The sequence below is a fragment of the Ictidomys tridecemlineatus genome, chromosome 5 (assembly GCF_052094955.1).
Source record: "Ictidomys tridecemlineatus isolate mIctTri1 chromosome 5, mIctTri1.hap1, whole genome shotgun sequence".
In the NCBI taxonomy this organism is placed as follows: domain Eukaryota; kingdom Metazoa; phylum Chordata; class Mammalia; order Rodentia; family Sciuridae; genus Ictidomys; species Ictidomys tridecemlineatus.
In genome coordinates this window covers 44,878,098-44,901,072 of record NC_135481.1, presented here as the reverse complement: position 1 = coordinate 44,901,072, position 22,975 = coordinate 44,878,098, and the positions used below count along the sequence as shown (strand labels likewise).

The following is a 22,975-nucleotide window of genomic DNA, read 5'->3' as shown; positions in this document are numbered from 1 at the left end:
TGAGGTAAGAATTTTTTTCTTTTTTTGTCATTCTATCTGCTAAGGATTTTAGCTTTCAGACTCTTACAATCATATATTCATTAGGATAAAATAAGAAAAATAATTTAAATTTTTCTATTATAATTAAACAGGAAATAATATAATTACTTTGTTTTGACATTTATTTAATGATATTTGATATTATTGTTTTGATTAATCATTCCCCAGAAATTCATGAAGTCCCAACAATACTGAATGTCAAGAGGTAACATAACATCATCCACAAGAGTAGTACAAAGACATTCTGAAAAACTGAATTTTTAACCAAATGAACCTGACATCATATAGCTATTAGGGGGAAAAAATGTAGTTTGAATCCCATAAGAAGAAATTGAACTCACTTATTTTTAAACATGTTTGAAAACCACTCTGGAAAACAGTATAGAGATTCCTCATAAAACTAGTAATAGAACCACCATTTGACCCATCTATCCCACTCCTTGGTATATAGCCAAAGGATTTTAAATCAGCATATTACAGTGATACAGCCCCATCAATGTTTATAGCAGCTCCATTCACAATAGCCAAGCTATGGAATGAACTTAGTGCCCACCAACAGATGAATGGATAAAGAAAATGTGATATGTATGTACAAAACAGTATTACTCAGACATAAAGAAGAAAGACTTTATGACATTTGCTAGTAAATGGATGGATCTGGAGACTATCATGCTAAGTAAAATAAGCCAGTCCTCAAAGCCAAAGGTTGAATATTTTCACTTGATATGTGAAAGCTAACCACAATATGGAGGGAGAGAGGAAGAGTAGATATTCAGTAGATTAGACAACAGGGAAAGAAGGGAAGGGAGAGGAGAGGAGATAGGAAAAGGAAAGACAGTGCAATAAATCCAAAATAATTTTCCTGTGTACATATATGAATACACCATAGAGAATCCTACTATTGTTTATATCCATAAGAATGGGGATATATATATATTTTTTTTTCATTCCATGTTTGTATAATTATATCAGAATGAATTCTACTGTCATATAACTAAAAAGAACCAAAAAAGTAAAAAAATAAATAAATAAATAAAAGGAAGTCATCTAAAAGCTAAGAATCTTTTGGGAAAATGAAATCAGTAATAGTATTTTGTAAAAGAAAATGATGTTTTGTTTAAACTCTATTTCCAAATGAAATTAAAGTATTGAAAACTATTTTAGGCCATGTGAGGTTAACTTTAGGTTAAATAGAGAATGTTTACTACTTTGTCTGCTTAGCATGACTTCCATGCATATGCATTAGCTTGGTGCAAAGTTGAGATAAATTTATCTCCAAACAAGGCAACAGCTGCCCCTAATAAAAGCAGGAGGAATCTATAGACACAAAAATGACTTATGAAAACTTCCAATATTCCTGTCCCTTTTGAGTGAGCAATAAACTATATCATTAAACTGGTGTCAGGCACCACTCTGGTTGAGTAGAAGAGATAAGATATTCACTGGGACATGGTTTTTCTATCAATTAACTATCACTAGAAGAGCAATCTACTGTCTGTTGTATGTTCATACCATCAAATTTTCCTTTTAATTTAGGATAGTCTTAGGCAAAAGTGCAAACTCCTGTATCCAGACACAAATCCAGAAGCCCCTAAACCCCAGACTTTCAGTCTGTGTCCACCCAGTCATTGTACTACCCCATTAGCAAGACTCATCCTCCAGGGAAGCATACCAGTCCCTTCTCTTATTCCTTCTGAGTATAGGTAGTGCCCATCAGTGAAAAAGAAACCTCTACCTCTAGTGGACAGAGTCAAAAATCAACATTGTAACCTTTCACTCTGCCATTAATTCGCTTCATGGTCGTGGGCCATTTACTATGTAGGACCCAGTTGTCCCTATGATGAAATGTATGCATTAGGATGAGACAGGAACTAAATGTTACCTCTGATCTCTTCTAGCTCAAAGCCCCATATGAATCTATCAATCTAGAAAGGACTTTTTCTAATAGATTGAGGACCTCCATCTTTAATTTTTAAGATAATCCCTCTCTTTGCTCTTGAACTCATTAGGAACTATATTGGAAGACATTCAAGCCAAGGTCTGACAGATGAATGGGGGAGAGGTTGGAAGCTGTCACTGCCCTCTTTAAATTGGTCAGTGTCTACAATTACCTTGCCTCTCTCCCCTAGTTCTTTATGTAAAATATTTATGTTGATCTTGAGGATCACATATTTTTAATTAAACTAACACAAAAAAAATATTTTCCTCTGCTCATTCGTATCCAACAATGCATTTGTTGGTATATTATAGTTCCTCAAGACTGTATTTTAAGCTTGAAAGCAGCTTTTCCTGAGTTTCACCTTCTTATATACTGTTACATTTGTGTCTCTTAATATTTAAACATTCAGTGAATTTTTAGCACATTCTTTTCTTCCACTGTGTATCAACAAATTTTATCCAAGTATATGCATGATGGCAAGGAGGTAACCTAATTCTTGCTGCTACCTTTACGGTATATTCTTTATCCCTTTTCTGCCTATTCTGATTGTTTTAGCTATTTAATTCCTCTGGGTTATAGATATATTTATATCTTATAAGATATTTCATCATTTAGAAAATATTAAGACTGCTTCCACAAATGCCCATGCATACACACAAACCACTCCCACCCCCACAAAATGAGCTATGAATTTGCAAAAGGTGAAGAAGGCCCAGGGGAGTCATGACTCCAGGAATAAAGTCTGGGCAAATAATTTACCCTGAGCCAAAGCAAACTTTTTAAAAGTGCTATTTAAAAAACCCATAATGGATAAGTAATGAGTGGATAAAGAGTTTGGTGAATTTTAGGTGAAATGCAATAAGAAATTTCATTATGTACATAGCTATAATATCTATAACTTACACCATGGGGGAATGGATAGTTACTTTGTTATTTTAGTGCAGCTAAATACCAACAGGAATGTTGTTTTAAGTATATTTTGTGCAGCTATTATGGTTAATTATGTGACTGCCATTGCCTAGACAGCAGATAGTTCCAGGCTGTTTGGGGTTATCCCAAGGGTGGTTCTGAGAGCTCCCTACTGCTTGGGTTGCTGTAGGACCAAGAGTTTAGAACTTAGTATGGTCACCCCTCAACCCACAAAAGGGCCATTGAGCGCAGGACAGACATTGCAGGTATTTCATGTCTTTGCATGATATAGTTATTCCTGAAAAAAAACTCCCTAAACTAAAATATTTATGTATTGAATTCTGCTTTCCTTCTGACCTCTATACATGACCATTTCACTAACAAGTGACTTTCTTTTCCCTAACCTTCCATTATGTAATTAAATGGTTTATATACACCTAAATGCTAAGAAGTTTCTTATTTTAAAGGGATTTCTTAATAATATAAATGATCACCCTCTAGTTAATTGGCAAAACTTTGAATTTTCCTAAGTCCCATTTGAAAATAGTTCTGTGCAAGTACACAAACAGTAAATGCCCCCAAAGACCTTACTTATGAATACAGTTATCATAATAACAAAAATAAAACCTACTTGTTAGTTTCCCAAGCAAAAATTTTAAACTGCCTCCTTACAACTAAAAATATTCCATGAACAAAGAGAGTATACATACTAAAAAATGTTAAGAATTGTAAAATCCTTGATTTTTAAAACAAAACACTCCTCTTGACCATCCTTCCCCTGGAAGCTATCTTTTCCTTTCCCTTCTCACTTTTAGGAGAATGGTTTATATTCATTTCCTCACCACACCCTCTCTCCTATATCTATAAGGATAAATCCTGGCTTCCAAAACAAGGACCAAAATAACTGTCATTTAAGGGACAAATTAATTTTTCTTTGCATAACAATCTGTGTAAGGAGTTTAGAAGTCAGGGGCCCAGTTTCCCTTTCTCTTGTGGCATTATCCCTAGTCACAAGGCTGAATGAAGATGGCACATGTTCTGTCCACCACACTCCTGAGTTCCAGGCGGGGCAGGGGAGAGCACACCCTGTGCTTTCAGCAGGATGAGCTGGAAAGTGCTTATGTCTCTTCCAAATTTAGCCCATTGGGGAGAACTTTGTCTTATGAACATACACAACAGAGACTAAGAAGTGCAGGCTTAGCCAGGAGCCATGTGCCCAGCTAAAGTCTTGTGGGTTCTGTTACTGAAGGAAGCAAGAGAATGGCATGTTGATATCATTGGAGCCTTTACCACATTTCCTAATTGCAAAATCAAATGGCTAACCCAGCTGCTGCTTATTTTTGATGATGCTGGTAGTTTTTTCTATCTTGAAAGGCCTCATTTCTGATAGTATACTTAGGCCTTCTTTCTGTGAAGGTGACTGCCCCTCTGCCTCCTCCATTTTTCATTAATTCCTTAAGGGTGGACCTTTTGCAAGGTTCAGGTCTCAGTCTTCCTCCTTTCTTCTCTCTACCCTCACCCTCTCTCAACAATATTCACAGCTTTGCCAAGACCTTTTAAGTATTCCTATCCAGAACTGACCTCCTTTCTAAATTTTAGGTAAATCTCCTGTTGCACACTGGGACATTGCTAAAGATGCCCAACCCTCATCTGCACTTCATCATGTCCCCGCTAGCAGTCATTCTGTCTCAACTGAGGCCCAACCCTCTTAGGTTCCCTAACTTACACTGTCCTCCTCATAGTAGCAAAAGACAGGCAAGAAGCCCAAATCATCTTCAGTGCTGCGAGATTCATTTTCCACCTCTTGCTGACACTTCTCAGTTTTGCTCCTCTGAGGTCATTCTTCCTTGTCTTAGATTCACAGTGGCTCTGTTTTAACTCAAGACCTCGTCATCTCACACCTGGGATATTGAAACATCCCTGTAACTGTTCTCTGTGCCTAGAGGTTTTCTATTTTCTCTTTGTCCCTTAACATTGCATCTAGTTAGCTTTCAAATCAGAAATTAGACTGTATCAATCTCTGTAAGCATATTCTATTGATTCCCATTGCTCATGAAATAATGAGATGAGAAATAGCTATGTTTGATACTTTCATTCATTAATATTTTGAGTCCTCACAGCAACCCTAAAGGATAAGGATGAGAGAGTAAATGAAAAGGCATAGTTTCACGAATAACCAATTCGAATGAGGATAAAATCCTAGGGGGATTTTGCTTTTTGTTTTTGACACTAAAGCTTGAGCTCTTTCAAGTAGTCCATATCCTTTCCCAAGTTACAGCTGATCCTCCAAGAACATGCCCTCAACCCACTTTGCAGCCTCATTTCCTATCCACATCCTAGTATAATGACTACTTTCTGGTTCTCCCACCTGTGCCTTCTTGCTTTGTGTTCTTATTAGATAATTTCTTCACTCTGCATCATCCCTGGCTATTTTCTGATCAGGAAATAGTCATCCTTTAAGGACAACCTCCCCCACACCCTTGGGATTCACTGCTGTGCCATTTCCTCTAGAAATTGTCCAAAATCCTCCTACGAAGAATTACCTTTTCCCTGGTCTTTGGATAGAATGTTTTTCTTACCACTCTTTAGCATTTAACTCATTCCAACCTGTTATTTTAGCCATTTTGGTGTGTCTCCTTCCACCTCCAGGATGTGAGATTGTTCTCCATTGTATCTTCTATGGTGTATTCTCCAGCATAGGGCTAGAAATAGGTTTATTGACATAGAGAGGGCTTCACAGCATGGTCAATCAGTAGCAAGTGAGCACTGGAAATCCCGGGTGGTATGAGAGTTTTGAGGAGAAAATGATGCAAAGGAAATATAGAAGCTAGAGAGGACTTTGGAAGGATATTTAGCTATAAAAAGGATACCCTCAGCAGGGCATTGAAGGGAAACACAAAAGCCAGTAGGGGAATTTTGGAGATCAACAGCTCACAAACCTGCCAGATCTTCAGAACCACTATAAATAGATCCACTGAATCAGAACCCCAGAGGTTGGAATCTAGGAATCTGTGGTTTTAGAAGTTCCCCACAAGGATGGCAGAGCAAGAACATTTGTGCTTGGTTGCCTCAATAAATGCCTTGACTCCACTGCCTCTCTGTCTAAATGTACAGAATTAACTTAAGAAGTGGGAGAAAGGAGGACAACTTACCTTACCTTATCTTACCCACAGCCAAGTTTAGGGACTAGACTTTGGTGATCTGGTATCTCTTAATTTCCTGCAGTTTAGGTAGGAAATGAGCTACAGATTGATAAAGCAGATAAATTTAACTACTTAGAAAAGGAAGAGATGAGAACATTCTAGAAGGTCACATTGCTTGGAGGAATCACATAGTATGATTTTTGGAATCAGCCTAACCAAGTGCTGATTTTTTGATGGGTCCTTCTCTGAGTGCTTTGTCTACCGTGGTTTCTGGTGTTTGCATATTTCTGGAATATAAAGCCTAGAAGATAAGTACAATGCCTTCTACTAATTTGTTTTCTCACCACTAAATTTAAACACAATCTTCAAAAATATCTGTTAACACATTCTTTTAAAATATCGAGTATGTCTTAATTGCTATATAAGCTATGAAACTATTTCTGTAAGACTTTAATGTACTGTTTACAGACTGCTTCATTTATTTTTCTCCAATCTCTGGGAGCTCTCTCTCCTCCAAGACTATGGGTGTTTATGGAGCCTCCAATTTTGGCACTTACTGATTTGTTTTTCATTCTTTAGGTAATAAACATTTTATTTCTTAAGTAAATTGTAGGATCCTAGAAGATAAGTACAATGTCTTCTACTAATTTGTTTTCTCTCTAAGACCTCTGTTTCCTTATGCATAGTAGGTGCTCAATTAATATTTTTGAACAAATAAATGACTATTATGTTTTCTTTTGCCATGTTGAAACTGATTGTGAGATTTGCTGTCTGCTGTAGAGAGATGAGACACATTATTTATTTGGATTGTGGTGGTGGAATTCCTCAAATATATCCCACGTGGGTCACTTTTGCCCAAGAATCGAAAAATCTTAATAGCTTTGTTAAAGAGAATAGACATGTTCAGAACAAGAAAGATTAGTTGATGGGGTAAAACAATCACCTTCTCTGTTCTTGATTGCATTACTTTCAATTTGTTTAAAAAAAATAGAAAAAAAAAAAAAAACAAGGAGGTGAAGATCCCTGGGATTTATTGCTGTGCCAAGCCTCAAACCTCTTTGGAGCTCAAATCAGGACCTTAGAGAGCATCTGTCCACACTCTATTTCTCTAGCTTGGCAGAGAGCAATGGAAACCCAAAGTAAGTCTCCTGCATTCAGCCAGAATATTTCTAAATTACTTATCTGTGAGACTCTTGACAGCTCCTGCCTTGGGCAGAGATGCACAGAGGGGGCTGCCTGGGTAGTATGATTTGAGGGGCGCCAGGAAGGCTCCCTGTTCCAGACAATCTCCCCTGCTTCCTCCCCTTTTTGTTCTAGTCACTGTGCAAACAGGCTCTGATCAGTGTGAGTTTTTGGTGAGACTCCTTAGGTGGTACAGGGTTCAAAAGAAAAAGGGGAATCAACATCAGCAAGCACAGGCATGTCTTCATTATCAGCATTGGAAATGTCTTCCAAAGACGAGCTGTGCACTTCCATTTCATTTGCAGGTTTATAACACAGAGCCGCCCTCACTTTTCCAAGCTGTCTCCCAGGCCCTCTTCCCAAGTGAGGAGAGGCAGTGCTGTTACCTTTCACTCTGCACCTAGATCTCCGGGTCGGCTCAGAGTGTTATGTCTACCAAGTGCAGAGTGATTGGCTTTAACTGATCAGGCATTCCAGGGCAAGTCTAGCCCCCCTCCACTTCCACTCCCCTGTGGCCTGGAGGAGAAGCTCTGCAAACGGAAGCAGCCTTTGTTCTGCAATTAATCACTCCAAGTCAAAGTGTGTTTGGGTACTACAAGTGATAACCCACCAAAACTACCAAGTGGCTGATTTGTGTAACTGCTGAAATTCAGTCTCCAAAAGGACTTCCTTAGTTGAAAACAGAAAAATATCTTACTGAGGAATGGGGTGTGGAAAACTGTCACATTTAGGAAGTAGAAACGATGGGCTAATTTATCATGGAATAACCTTTAGACGATAGATCCTGATGTGTGAGCAGCTCAGTCTTCTAAGCCTGCGGCTTGTATTTCGTTCCTGCTGGTCTGTCTTACCATGACAGCCCGCAAGGCTGACCTGGGGGGCATGAGAGTAGAGGGGAAAGAGGTAGCCAGGGTCAAGGGTCAGGCTCTGAGGAGAGAATGGGTCTAGAAGAGTGTGTGTCCATCTAAGTATGTGGCCCTGTTTGCCTGCCTGAGATAAGTGGATTGAGAGTTACAGTGTTTCATATTTGTCTATGGCCTTTTTCTGAGTTTTATTTTCTTGCCCTTTGGAAATGTTCCAGATAGACTAGTCAGTGATGTTTCTGTCAGCTCCTACAGTGAGAGAGAAATTTCCCTTTACATTGAGGAGCTAATGAAATTGTTTTTGTTTGTTAAGCTGTTGATGAACCTTTATTTCATTCATTTATTTATATGTGGTGCTGAGAATTGAGCCCAGTGCTTCCCACATGCTAGGCAAGCGCTCTACCACTGAGCCACAACCCCAGCCTGAGTTTGGTCTTCTTGTGGTTTTCTTTTTCACTGACAGTAGAGAGTGACTTTACTTATTCTTTTGACTTTCATAACTATAACCGTGGCCTATGGTGGAAATAATCAGAATTCAGAAATGCCTAGTTGAGTGAATTCTGTCAGGAAGGGTAGAAATAACAGCGGTCCCCACAGCCCCTGGCAGGTCTCCATGATTGCACTTATTTAGAACTGAACCTGGACATTAATCCCTTCTCCTGAGGCTACAGAGGAATAAATTGACTCAACAAACTGGTGGCCGTACTTTATTGTTAACTTATAGGGTATTGAAAGACCTTAATGAACTCCACAGGGCAACTGAGACATAGCCGGATGTAGCCATGTCTTCCTCAAAGCACATTACAGCCTCTGTGATGTTAATATCATCTATGTTTTAAGTAATCCTTATAAGGAAAGTATCAACTTGTTGCCCAGTCTCCTCTGTCTGAAGAGCCATAATTCATATTATAGTGAATTTTCTGAGGCAACAAAGTCCCTCTACTCCTCCCTAAAATCTGTAAGGTGCTCCTTGTGATATGGTCTATTGTTACTTAGTCCTGGGTTGCAAGAAAATTGTTGTGAAAAGAAGTGAATTAGGAATTTGGTGTATCATCTCTGCAGTTGTTTATACCCCTTCTCTGACTTTTTATTCTAAAGGAGACCACAAGAGTATCATCATTTGCTTGTAGAAGACGCTGGCCCTAATAGGGATTGCACAACCATCCCTCGTAGATTAGGCAGACTGGCAAGTCATTTATTTTACAGGTGCTAGGAGGTATCTTTCCGCTTCATACATAAAGACCTCTCCACCTTTCAAAGGGCCCTTGGTCACAATCAACTGGGCCAGTGATGAAGACATGTTTTTTCCAAATGTGGCTTATGGTGTTCCTGCGTGTATTTCAAAATAGTCATGAGTTCTTGATTCTGTTAGAAAGGTTCTAGATTCAGCTCTCTTTACCTTTGAGGATGAATCTTGTGGTATAGTGGCTTGGACATTCAGCTTTGGCCATTGTGCTTTTTAGGGAGCTTAGGTGCTCTCTGTGGCATCCATTTCTATGAGGGTTGGCAACAGAGCACATTCTGCCCATTCTCTAGACCATTTTGGCCTGCTTCTTTGGTGAAGAGTGATACCAAGTTCCTAAAAGAGACATACATCACAGCTGATCTGATGTCTTGCTTTTCCTGGCACATGCTTCATGAACCATGTTCCCCTAGTGCCTCCCATTTCTTTACCTTCACCCTCCAGTGTTTCCAAAGTCATTGACACTGAGAGCCATGGAGGAAGCGCGTGGTCTGTGTCATGCTGTGAGTGATGTCTTCAGGTCACACTCCTGGAGGGCTGGTCAGGTTTCCTCTTTGAAGTTTAGTAGCACAGTGATGGTGTCGTACTTAACTCCATTTGTGCTCATCCCCGTCTGTCCTCACATACCTGACTGTGACTGTTTGCCAGAGATCTGTGTTCTCCCAACCTCAGAACACATCTGGAAGGTGATAGGTAGGGGACAGTAGTACTGCTGGCCCTGTTTTGACTTTTGTAGATTTAATAGTTATTAGATCCCCAAATCTGGAATCTGATAGCTGTGGCTGTCAGAAGAATCATCCTTTGTGAAGCCTCATCATCTCAAATCCAGTGTCCACCTCCAAGATATCCCTGGATAAATCTTTATGAAGAGGCCTCTGTTGACTGCGGTTCTCCTCAAGAGGGAGGTTGTTTTCCATTCCCCTCTAGGAGCTCCAGTAGGTCCTTTTAAGTTCCATACACAGGAGTTATCCAACTGAAATTAAAATTTAAAAAAAATATTCTTCTTGTACAAATGAATACACGTTTGAAATTTCAATAGATAAAACAAAACTTTTCTTACTGAAGCAGGACTTAAAAGATGTTATGATTTAAAGGGATCCCTAACTCTTCCCCCTCTCCCTGAAGCACCTTTGCTTAATAACACCCTTTGCAAGACACTTTGCAGCTAATGCTCTAAGGTCTGAGTTTTGCAGTTGTGTCAGGATGTGAACAGCCCGGACACAGCATTATCCCACTCCCTCAATATCTCATCTCTTTATTGGTTGTTTTTGCTCAGTCCTGTTGTCAAAAATGAAGATGCTTCTCTTATTATGCATTTGATGATGACCCCAGGGTCTGCTGATACTGATGATGACTTTAGTATTTGATGATTTTAGTATCATAAACCAATGAAATACTGAATATCAAAAGAAAAAAAATGGTACTATGTTCCCTCTATCCCATGAATGGTTGGATTCCAAATTAGTTTGGTTTAGCTACAGCCACATAAATCTAGCCTGTAGAGAGCCCAGAGTGTGTTCACCTCTATGCTGTCCCAGAAAACAAGGCTACAATAGTTGGGGGCCTAACTTCTATGGGAAAGCATGTGACTGAACATTTTAGCGTTCCAGGTGCCTGTGACCTCCGCTCTCTGATGGGTTGAAGAAAAATGATGATTTTGTCTATTATCCTGCTCTTTTCAATGCTGGATGGGATCAGTGTTTTCTTGCAGCTTTCTTTATTCTGCTTAAAGGCGGAACTCCCACTCCAGGTGATTCTAATATGAAACCAGGCTACCACCCTTTCACGGCCAGGAGCTTTGGAGCAAACACTGTCAGCAACTACACTTTGCCAGGGCCCCCAACAACTCCTTGGGGGGAGTATAGGCATTGTCATAAGAAAAAGGAGAGGGGATTTTCAAAACTTTCACTGAGCCATTTATGAATTGAGGATAGGTATATTCTTTCTCTAGCATGTTCATATGGGTTTTCCCCCTGTATTTCAGATTTTTTTTTTTTTTTGGAGGAGAGGGCTTGCCATATGACCTTTTTCTTAGGTCGGGGGGTACCGGGGATTGAACTCAGGGGCATTTGACTAGCCACATCCCCAACACTATTTTGCATTTTATTTAGAGACAGGGTTTCACTGAGTTGCTTAGCACATCACCATTTCTGAGGCTGGCTTTAAACTCACCATCCTCCTGCCTCCCAAGCCACTGGGATCAAAGGCATGCACAACTGTGCCCAGGCCTCCCCAATTGGCCTTTACATCAAGTCTAAGTACTTGCCTATTAGTATCCATGAGCAACTATGTGTGATATTCTAGAATAAATATTTAAATCAGAAATAAAAATAGGAACAACAGCTGAGCCAGAAACAAAAACAAGTCCATAAACCATTAAGCTAAAGAGGAGGCTGAGCTTACATGTACCCGGAAATTGTCTAACCAGCAGATCTTCTTTGATTAGATGCAAAAGATGTTCTTACCTCTTAAGTGAGAAGCTAATTCCAGATGTGGAACAAAGTTATATAACTTCTGTAAATCTCAGTCTCCTGTAGGCAAAGTTATGTGAATACCTTTAGAAATTCTGGAATGTATACATAGGTTGACATGTATAAATTTTTAGTACATTTTGGATGGCCTTTAGCACCCTTTCTCTTGCCTCATTTAATACTCAATCAGCTCATCGATAACTGGAACTAGGTTCTTAAGTGTTTTTATGGGTTTTTCCCAAAAGATAAATGCAAAAAGGAATCATTTTACAAGTGAGTATTTACTAAACACTTAAACTGTTGAACATGAGGAAAAAGTTATTGATGCAGGTCATTCATTAGTCAAGTATTTGCTAAGAACTGACTTCTACAGGGCACAGTGATAGATGTAGAAACAGGGAGGGTCCCAGATATGCCTAAAGCCTGGTCCTTGTCTTCAAGTGGTTCCAGTGGTTTAAGGGAAATCAGATACCCAGTTCTAAGATGAAAAGCCCTAAGTGCCTTTAGAGAGTCACAAAGTGCTTTTTCACTCGAGAAAAGAGCAATTACTTCTGACTAAGAGAGATGAAGGAAGCTTTCATGACTTTGGCACTTAAGCTGGGGATAGAAGAATGGGAAGAATTTGAACACATGGAAATGAGTAAGGCAATCATGGAGGGAACAGTGAAAACAAGATGTAGGGGTGAGAAAAGCCATGTACAAAGATAGTAGTTTGGCTGGACTATAAAGCACATGGAGTGAAGTGAAGCAATGGATACATGATAAGTAATCACATGTAATATTTTCTTCAATATTTACATCAGCCATGTTATTTAGGTGTGGTATTATTCCTACTTTTAACAGATGAAGAAATAGATGCCAAAGGAATTAAGTGATTTATCCAAGGACACTCTGCTAACTAAACTGGCATAGTATTCATGTGAAAACAGATCTGGGTCTGAAAAGGTAAGACAGGCAAACACAGAACAGGGGCAAGTTTGATTGCCAGGCTAAAGAATTTGCATCTTATACTCTAATCCAGGGATTGGCAACCTACAGCCTATGGACCCAATCTAACCACTATCAGTAATGTCAATAAAGTTTTTTGGAACACAGTGTTGCCTGGTCATCATGTATTTTTTGTGTGTGTGACTGTTTTCACACTACAATAACAGAATCTAGGAGTTGCAGCAGAGACTATATGGCCCACAAAGTGCTTTATAGAAAATATTTGCTAGATTGGAAGTCTTTGAAACTGTGGGAGAAGGGAAGCATTACTAATTGAGACCATCTTCACCTGTAAAATGGATTAGAGGGAACTAGACCTTTCAGAACACTTTCAGTGGTCTGGCCTCTCATTCTTTCATTCCTGGGTCATCAGAGTAGCCTTTCTCCAAGTCACCTGACACTTTAAGGCTTACAGAGGTCAGGCAGGTAACAAAAATGAGTTTAAGAGTGCCAGGTTTAAGAAAGCCAGCCCTGCAGGAAAGTTGGTAGAGGCCTCTGCTGATCTGGCCGCCCCAGGGCAGCCCATGGCGCTCCTGCCTCATCTGACTGTTGCTGCACATTGATGTTGCCTGCCTTCCAGTTTTAGAAGTCAGAAATTGAATTCTTATATGAAATCTCCTGCATTTACAAATGATAGCAACTGAATTCAGATTTATTTAAACCTCCTAAGACTGGTGAAAACTGAATTTAAATTTACTTAAGCCCTTCAAGGTTGATCAAACTGCAGCCCTCCCGCTTGCAGTCTTTTCCATCGTAATTGCCAGAACTTAATGAGGGAACTTAATGCAATTCACAATAACAACCCCAGAGTAGCTCCTTCAGCAGGCATGTGACACTTTGCCCACAGTTTTTGAAGTACATTTTGAAAATATAGATAGGTTGAACAGACAGCTTGGCCATCAATCTCTGGGGGGATCAAAACAGTTTTTAAGACTCACCTATATGCTCTGTCTTGTCAACCAATACATATGACAGAGCTAGATTGTCTAATATTTGTTTCTTATTATGTAAGTGTGATTAAAAGTAGATGAAAAAAGCAGCCTGACCCTCTAAACATGATGTAGATGCTAACATTAAGGACATACAGAGAAAATAAGTGAGAATTTGTTGGTTTGTATTTTGTAGGATTAGCCTTGAACATTGGTGATGACATATTCACTTGAGATTTAAGGAATTTCATTTTTCCCCCATGACCCTTAACACACCTGAATTTTATAGAGACTAATCATTTGTAATGATTTTTTTATTCAATATTTATTGGTCACTTACTACATGTCAAATTCTGTGCAAGATGCTAAGGAAAGACAAACAGTAAGTACTCATCTCCTGCTTTTGAGAAGCTCCAGTCTAGCATGAAAGGCAGGTACCTAGAAATTATCACAGCAAAGTAAGATTCATGAACCTTGTAAGACAATGCAAAGAAAAGAGCCAAGTGTCAAATCTTTCCAACTGTTACTTTCTTTATGTAACATATGTGCCTCAGGGGGGAAGAATGCGGAAAAATGTTCAACTTTCTTAAAAAAAATGACCATAAATATCTGGGTGACTCTCAGGTAGAAGTAACCACATAATTGTGAGGTCACATGTTCCAAAACAGCAAATTTTAAGGCAGTGACAGCAAAGCATCAAACCAAGGGACCCCATGTAACTGCACAGGTTGCATGCCTGTGAAGCTCTGTGAGTTTAGTGTCTTCCAGACACAGGCAGTTCTTAAGAAAAGTAAAGAATTTTTCAATAATTTTATTCTATGGGTCTTCTTTTATTTAGCAGTTATGCTATACATGTGTATGTCATCTCTACCAAGGGCTACTGACATGGCAGTAAAATGATAGCCACCTCCTCCAACCTTATGGATCCTATGGTTTCACTGAGAGCTTTCCATGTGATAATTTTTATTACTGCTTCAGTTATGTCTTGACTACCATTTTAGTTAGCATTTTGTTGCCATCACCAACAGACCTCAGGAGAAGAAGGAACAGAAGTTTATTTTGGCTCACATTTTCAGAGGTTCAATCCGTGGTCAGCTGACCTCATATCACTGGGCCGAAAGTGAGGCAGAACATCATGGTGGAGGAAAGCAGCTCAAGACATGGCAGCAAAGAAGCAGAGCATCACTCACTGGAGACAAAATATAAACCCCAAAGGCACACCCCCAGTGACCTACCTTCTCCAATCACACCCTACCCTGCCTACCTATGGTTATTGCCCAGTGAATCCATATGAATGGACAAATCCACCAGTTAGGTTACACATCTTACAATCATTTCACCTCTGAAAAACTCTTGCATTGTCTCACACATGAGCTCTTAGGGAACACCGCATATCTAAACCATAACAACTACATTCTAAGAAAAATATTAACAATCCAGTAAGTCTGTTTACTTTTTTGTTGTTGTTTTTAAACATGCATTATAAAATCAAAATTTTCAATTTCTACACAAATAAATTTTCTATAAGGAACAAGTGTTATTTTGATTATCAGAAAAACAAAATTCTACTCAGAAGTTCTATAATTCTTGAAACATTTTATTTGTAATATTTACCTTCAGGATATTTAGAAAAAATATGAGAAAGAAGCTATAACCTTTGTTTTGAATTTTAAACAGTTCCTCTTATTAAACTGAGAAATTTTTGTCACTTGCACAATGGTTTAGCTTCTAGATATATATCTGTATGTAGATCAGAAAAATTAAGATGAGTTCTTGGGCTTTCTAAATCTTAAGAGCATTAGGTGATTTGGTTTGCTTTCAAGCCACAGCTAAATAATATTACTACAAGACAGGACTTAGTGAACAGCGCTATGAGACAATGCTATGTGTTTAGTTTGTAGTCAGGATCATACATTCTTTATTCTTTTTTTTTTTTTTCCGTACTGGGGATTGAATCCAGGGTGCTTAACCGTTAACCACTGAGCCATATCTCCAGATCTTCAGCCCTTCTTATTTTTAATTTTGAGACAGGTTCTTGCTAAATTGCTTAGGGCCCCACTATATTGCTGAGGTTATACTCAAACTTGTGATCCTCCTGCCTCAGCATCTTGAGCCACTGGGATTACAGGTGAGAGCCACCATACCTGGCTTGTCAAGCATTCTTAAAGAATTCTTTTATCTGTTGGTGAAAGGCTATACTTTATTGATCACTCAATATATGTTATCAGGATGCTAGATGTTACACATTATTTAATACTTTCAATGACATTGTGAGATAGATATTAACTTTCATTTTATAGTGCAGGAATTGAAACCAAAAAAAAATTATTAACCTGCCCCAAGTCTTCTAATAACTGGCAGGATTAGAATTAGAACTGAGCATAGATGGTGCTGAAGCTCCTTGGTACTTAGCTGTGTTTTCTCGCTTTCCTTTTTAAAGAGTACCCTGTGAAAGGGAGACATCATAATTGAATGAAAACATTGGAAGAGAGTAGGAAAGAATCGCTGAGATCAGAATTGTCCTAGGAAGCCTGAAGAGCATATGACTTCTTGTAGTCTGCAGAAGAACCATGAGCAGCAGAAAGAGGTTTGCAGTAGGGACAGGACAGTGGGTCGTTCCCCTCCCCGTGCCTCTAGGTCCCCAGCCACCATCATCACACAGGTCAGAAAGAGTGGTCACAGGGCCATTAACACACTGGAACTGGGAACATGATACTTAACAGAAGCCCAACAGAAGATCATCTCTAGAAGAGACTGGGATTCAAAGATGAAAAGGAACTGCAAAAGACAACTCAAAAAAGTCTCCTTTTAGTTAGAGGCCTGAGAGAGACAGACAGACAGAGACATAGTAACTCCCAATCATTCCACTGGAACTGGGATTAAAGAGTCACTAGGAGGTGCTGTCTTTGAAAAGCAATCTGACTGGAGAGAAGCCAGAAAGAGCTCAGCTGTGGCTCCATGTACAGCACAACTGTCTTGGTTGGCAAGTCTCTTCATGGTCAGAGCCTCCAATGTCATCTGACCTGGATTTGATCCATTTAGTGCTTTCTTTTCTTGTTTGGGCATAGTCCCAGTTGTTGCTGCAAATGGAAAAGCTTAGTGGGCAGTGTGGTGTAGACTCAAACCTAAGTCAATATTGAGAAATGCCATTCTCAGGGCAGCTTTACAAGCATGAGTATTCTCAGATTATAGAAAACATTACTCATCTTCATTCCGTTTTTGTTTATTTTCTGATGCACAAGTCAGCATGTTGAATTCATTGTAACTAACTTCTGCTTATATGCAGGGAAATTGGTTTGCCAAGTGTGTGTGTTTAAAAGCAAATTGTGTAAAACCAGCCAAGAGCCAAGCCACTTGGCCACATGTAGATGCTGAGAAGTTATATAATTAATATGGAGTGAAAGCTTTGTATTTGAGACCTTGAAGAAAAAATATGCAATTTTAAAAAATGTTTGTGAGATGGTGGATCATTAAAACATCAAATATTTTTGAAGAAATTAAAAAAATAAAAATACAAAGGATGATATAATATATCCATATCCTTACCTAGAATTGTAACTATTAACATCTTGTTGCATATTTTTTAAGAGTTTAAATTACTATCATGCTAAGTAAATTAAGCCAATCCCCAAAAAACAAAGGTGAAATGTTCTCTCGGATATATAGATGCTAACCCAAAACAAGGTGTTTGGGGTGGAGGGGAGAATAGAAGTTCAGTGGATTCGACAAAGGGGAATGAAGAGAAGGGGACAGGAATAGGAAAGATAGTAGAATGAATCAAACGTAACTTTCCTGTGTTCATACGTAAATACACTAGTGAAACTCCACATCATATATAACCCAAGAATAGGATTCTAATTAGAATAAGATGTACTCCATGTATGTATAATATGTCAAAATATAATCTGTCATGTATATCTAAAAAGAACAAAATATAAAAATATAGATTAAAAATAAAACTCTATTTGACCTATTACTTCTAGTCCCATTCTCTTCCCCAGTCTTTCTAGCAATAACTTCTATCATGAAATAAGGATCTTTCCAGTCTGTTCTGAGTACTTTTATATGTGTGTATGTACTCCTGCCTGTGTATAAATAAAGAAGTTTTATGTCTACATGCACAGGTATGCATCTGTGAGCAATATTGTTTTGTGGAGTGCTACTTTAAAATGTATCAATGTGGTATACTACATGCACAGTAACGGTAGCAGCTAACATTTATGGACTGGTTGCCCTCTGCCTGGAGTTGCATTATCTCAGTCCTAATAATGGTATTATATGGTAAGAACTATGTTTTTTTAAAAAAATTTATCAATCTATTTCTTTTTTGAAATATTTTTTTAATTGTAGTTGGGCACAATATCTTTATTTTGTTTATTTATTTTTATGTGCTGCTGAGGATCAAACCCAGGGCCTCGCATGTGCCAGTCGAGCGCTCTACTCCTGAGCCACAACCCCAGCCCAGCACTATGGTTTTGATCCCCCCTTTTATTGGGAAAGCAAGGTACATAGACTAGTCATCTGCATAGGGTTACATAGCTCGTAAGTGGTGGGGCTGAGAACTAATTCCTTTGACTATCATGCTAGATGCCCTCTTCCCTATATCACTGCAGGAGTCCTCACCCTCAACATTGCATTTCTGATAGCTGTGGTCGACAAATTTGTAGGAATAGTTCATTCCTTTTTACAATTATGCTGAATGTGCCATAGAATGAATATAACATGCAAACTCATTGCATGGTGGTTAAGACTATAAAATTGACATAATGACGTTTCTGTCTCACAGGATTGTCGTAAAAATTAAACGGCTTAATTCAAATAAAGCAGGTAGGACAGTACCTGGCACAGATTGAGTACTCCATAAATGTTAGATACTCTTTGCTGTTATCACATATCCATCAGCCTATTGAACTAATCACTAGGTTGTTTTTTAGTTTCTTCCTGTTACCTATCCTGTCCCAGTGACAGCCCCGTCGGTTGGACATTTCTGTAGGAGAGGAGTTGGTGGCTTGGAGTGTGCATGCTTTCAGTTTTCCTTGACCAAAGGCACTGTGTCAGTTTACACTCCCTAGTGCACTGTATAGCAGTTCCAATTTCCCACAGCCTCCCTGACGGTGGATATTGTCTGACTACTAGAATTGCTGATCTGATGGGTAAGAAATAATATCACTGTCAAATTGGTGAATTTTTAAAATTTGTTTTAATTAGTTACACATGACAGTACAATGATCTTGGCATATCATACATTTGAATCAGATGGGTATAATTTCTCATTTTTCTGAGTGTACAGGTTGTGTTTTTATCACAACTTTATTGAGCTATACTTCCCACACCATAAAATTCACCCTCTTACACTGTACAGTTCCATGGGTTATTTTTTTTTAGTATATTTACAAGAATGCACAACCATCACCACTATCTAATTTAAGAGGAAATTCTTTACCCATTAATGGTCACTTACCATTTTCCCCTACCCCTAGCCTGTGTCACTGCTAATCTACTTTCCATCTGTATGGATTTACCTATCCTAGACATTTCATATAAATGGAATCATGTAACATATTTTTTCATGACTGGCTTCTTTCACTTAGCATAATGTTTTTGAGGTCCACCTGTGTTGTAGCAGGTGTCAGTGGCAGCACTTCATTCCTGTTTGTGGCCCAGTAATATTCCACTGTATGGATATATCACATTTGGTTTATCCATTCAGCAGTGGATGGAAACCTAAATTGTTTCTACACTTGACTATGGGTGACTAATGCTACTAAATGAACATTTGTGTGCAAATTTCATATGGCATGTTTCTAATCTTCTTAGTTATGATTATGTACTTGGCAGTGGAATCGCTGGGTCAGATGGTTACTCTGTTTAATATCTTGAGAAACTGCAGACCCATCAGCAGTGTCTGAGGGTTCCAATTTCTGCAGATCTTTGTGTCCAACACCATGCTATTGTTTTACTTTTTAACTCTGGCCATCTTAGTGGGTGTGAATTGGTGTCTCGTTGTGGTTTTGATTTGTGTTTGCTTGATGATTACCAATGTTGAGCTTCTTTTCATGTGCTTGTTGACTATTTGCATATCATCTTTGAAGAAATGTCTATTCAAATTATTTTTGCCCATTGGGAGGAGAGGGTAATTTGTCTTTGTGTTTAGTTGTAAGAGTTCTCTTAAGTGAAATAAGCCAGACACAGAAAGACAATACTAGGCAATAGTAAATGTTCTATTTACTATTAGTCTAGATACAAGTCCCTACCAGATGTATGATTTACAATGTTTTCCATTCTGTAGGTTGTCTTTTCACAAAATTGATGTGAACTGGTGAATTCTGATATCTGTAGTTCTCAGTGTTTCCTCAAAATTTCAATCTTCAAAATTGCCCCCATATTCTCTGCTGAGCATGTAACAAGACAATGAAGCAAACACTGCCACGCATCAGAAACGATGACATCGTTCACAAACACAGATGTCCCCTGTTCATTGTGGTGAGCCTCTCAGCCCAGGAAGATTTAGTTGTGACAAAGCAGAGAAGAAGCCTTTTCACCTAATTACAGCTTGAATTTCATAATGAAAAGCTTTGAAAATTCATTTCTATACAGTCTAACAATATTTTGGTCAATAATAGACCACATATCCCATAAAATTATAATGGAGCTGAAAATTTACTATTGCCTAGTATTTTTGCTGGGCCTTATCTCTTTTATTATAATCATTAATGTGTTAATTATACAAATTGATGGGTTTCACCATGACATTTGCATACATGCATCTATCATGCCCACATTTATTCGACCCTGTCTTTTTCTTCCTCCCCTCCCCCATCCCTAATATTCCCTTTTCTACTTTCAGGTCTTTTTTTCCCTCCCTCCAATTTCTACATATGAGAGAAAATTACAATACTTGTCTTCCTGTGTCTGGCTTATTTTACTTAACATGATGTCCTCCAGCTCCATCCTTTTTTTCTGCAAATGACATGATTTTATTCTTCTTTATGTCTGAATAATACTCCTCTATGTATGTATACCATACTTTCTTTATCAGTCTGTCAATGGGCACCTAGTCTGATTCCATATCTTGGCTCTTGTGAATAGTCTTGCAGTGAACATGGTCATGCAGGTGTCTGTTTTATATGCCAACATCATCTTTTTCAGATAGATTCTCAGGAGTGATATAGTTGGCTCATATGGTAGTTCTATTTTAGTTTTTGGAGGAACCTCCATACTGTTTCCCATGATGTCTGTACTAATTCACATCCTCTTGTTGCCTCTCAGCCTGGGAATGAAATGGGTTTCATTGTCTAGCTGCTGGGAAGACACTCTGTGAGGAGGGTTGTAGTAGAAAAATCACCTCACCGTGCATCTCTCGGCACATGTCCCCATTGTCAAATGACACATGACTGTGTTTTCAAAACACTGGTTGTTTCATTCAGATTCCTTTAAAATTCTGTTTAACCTGACCTCTTCCTTTTTTCTTTTTTCCTTTTTTCTTTTGTTTCCTCATCTCCCTTCCCTGCTCCCCATTTCTGTTTCAGATTGAAAATGGCTCAAGCGTCAGTCAGCAAGTTGACATCAGAGAAGAAAGTGGAGACAAAGAAAATCAATCCCACTGCCAGTCTGGTGAGACTCTGTTTTCAACATAACCTCCTGATTTTTTGCTATAACTGAGGAGCACCCAGGAGTGTGTCTGAATTTAAAGGCTAAAACTCAAGGATGAAGCATAGTATCTGGATCCTCAGTTCCCATTCCAGAATAGCCTATGGTAAAAATGAATATGTGGGGGTGAGAGAACAAAATGTGGCTTCCTTTTCCCCCTGCAAACTCAAAAAAAGGTCATTTCTGATAAACCAGATTTCATCACTTGCCATTTCACAGCCTTCCACACTCTACCTACACAATCCCCATTATCTCAAAGTACTTTTCTCCTGAAATGTTCAAGCATATTCACCCTCATCAATTGCTTTCCCCCATTAAAAGAAAGGGGCAGGATATTCCATGTTGATGGTTGAGGAAGCTGAGAATGCGGGAAGGTATAGCCTCCCTGCTGTCACTGGTAAATGGATAGCAAAACCCAGCACCCCAAATGGGTGCCCTGATATCTCCATGTTGGAAATCAGTCATTTACTTGGGCTTTCTACATTTGATAGAAAGTTGTCCTCAAAGCCCAATTTTTAGTAGGGATCACACTGAATTGCTACCTAAACATCTCAAAAAATACTCAGAACCAAGGTTAGGAACCCAGGATATTGGCAGGGAGACTGCCTGCACTCACAACCCAGTTCTACAGCTTAACAGTTGTAAAACCTTAGTAAAATGAATTTGCTTCTTTCTTCAGTGAAAAGAGAGAAATGATAACTTCAGTTTAGGATTATTTTGCATAAACTGGGAAAAGACAGGTTGTCTATAATAGGAACTTGATAAATGTTAGCTATTTCTCTTGTTACTGTGAATTCCAGCACCTTTGGTGGATCCTGCAGTAGGGAACAGGAGTGGTAAGTGACAGTATCACTCTCCTCACTTTGAATTTTAAGCCCTACATTTTCTGAGGCCTGATATCTCACTTATTTTGTCCTTTCATATAGCAAGTACTATTTGCCAGCCTCTTTAAATCCTTTGAAAGATCCCTGTGGGGCCGGAGTTATAAAATGGGATAATTTGTTTATTGACCATGGTACCTCTTGTAACAACCCCATCCAGCAGCTAAATGAACGTTTCATGAAATGGATGAGAAATGGAGAAGTCAGGTAGAGCCAGGTTTAGTGCCATAGCCCCTTTCTGAATAGACACACCCCACCCCACAGGGTCCAGACCCATTTCATGAGGCATTTATTATACTTATCTGTGTGATTTTCAGAGGCAGTGAGCTCAACTTTGATTTTTGTCTTTCTCTTTCATCAGCCTCTGACCTTTTTTGGGGGCCTCAATTCTGACTTTTATAGCCAAATTTGTTCCCCAGGGTTGGAGAGAATGGAGTCAGCCCTGTAGACAAAGGGGAAATTGAGTTTACAGTGGCACCTTTTGTAAGTTGACCTTCTTTATGTGCAAGCTCCCAACTGTGATCCTCAGCTTGTTAGAGTTGTTATGTTGTTCTCCTGTTTGTTTGTGAGGGTGGTTGGAAATTAGGGAAGAGCTTATAAAGTGATCCCTGATCAGTTTCACAAGCAAGGGTGGAGGTCCAGACCCAGGATGCGACATGTAAAACTACATCAACTTCAGTTTGTATCCAGCCCAATGTAGTCATGCACTGTAACATCCCAGATCACAGGCACCTGAGGG

At 38.9% G+C, this 22,975-nt stretch overlaps 1 protein-coding gene across 16 annotated transcripts in view; it reads left to right on the top strand.

Annotated features, from left to right (window-relative positions):
• Fmn1 (formin 1) overlaps positions 1-22,975 on the top strand; it is a 395,944-nt gene that overhangs the window by 363,050 nt on the left and 9,919 nt on the right. For all 16 annotated transcript variants that reach the window (XM_078049877.1, XM_078049880.1, XM_013363695.4 and 13 more), the window contains one exon: positions 21,235-21,319. In XM_078049877.1, the coding sequence (XP_077906003.1) occupies positions 21,235-21,319 (85 nt within the window). The remainder of the gene's footprint in view (positions 1-21,234; positions 21,320-22,975) is intronic.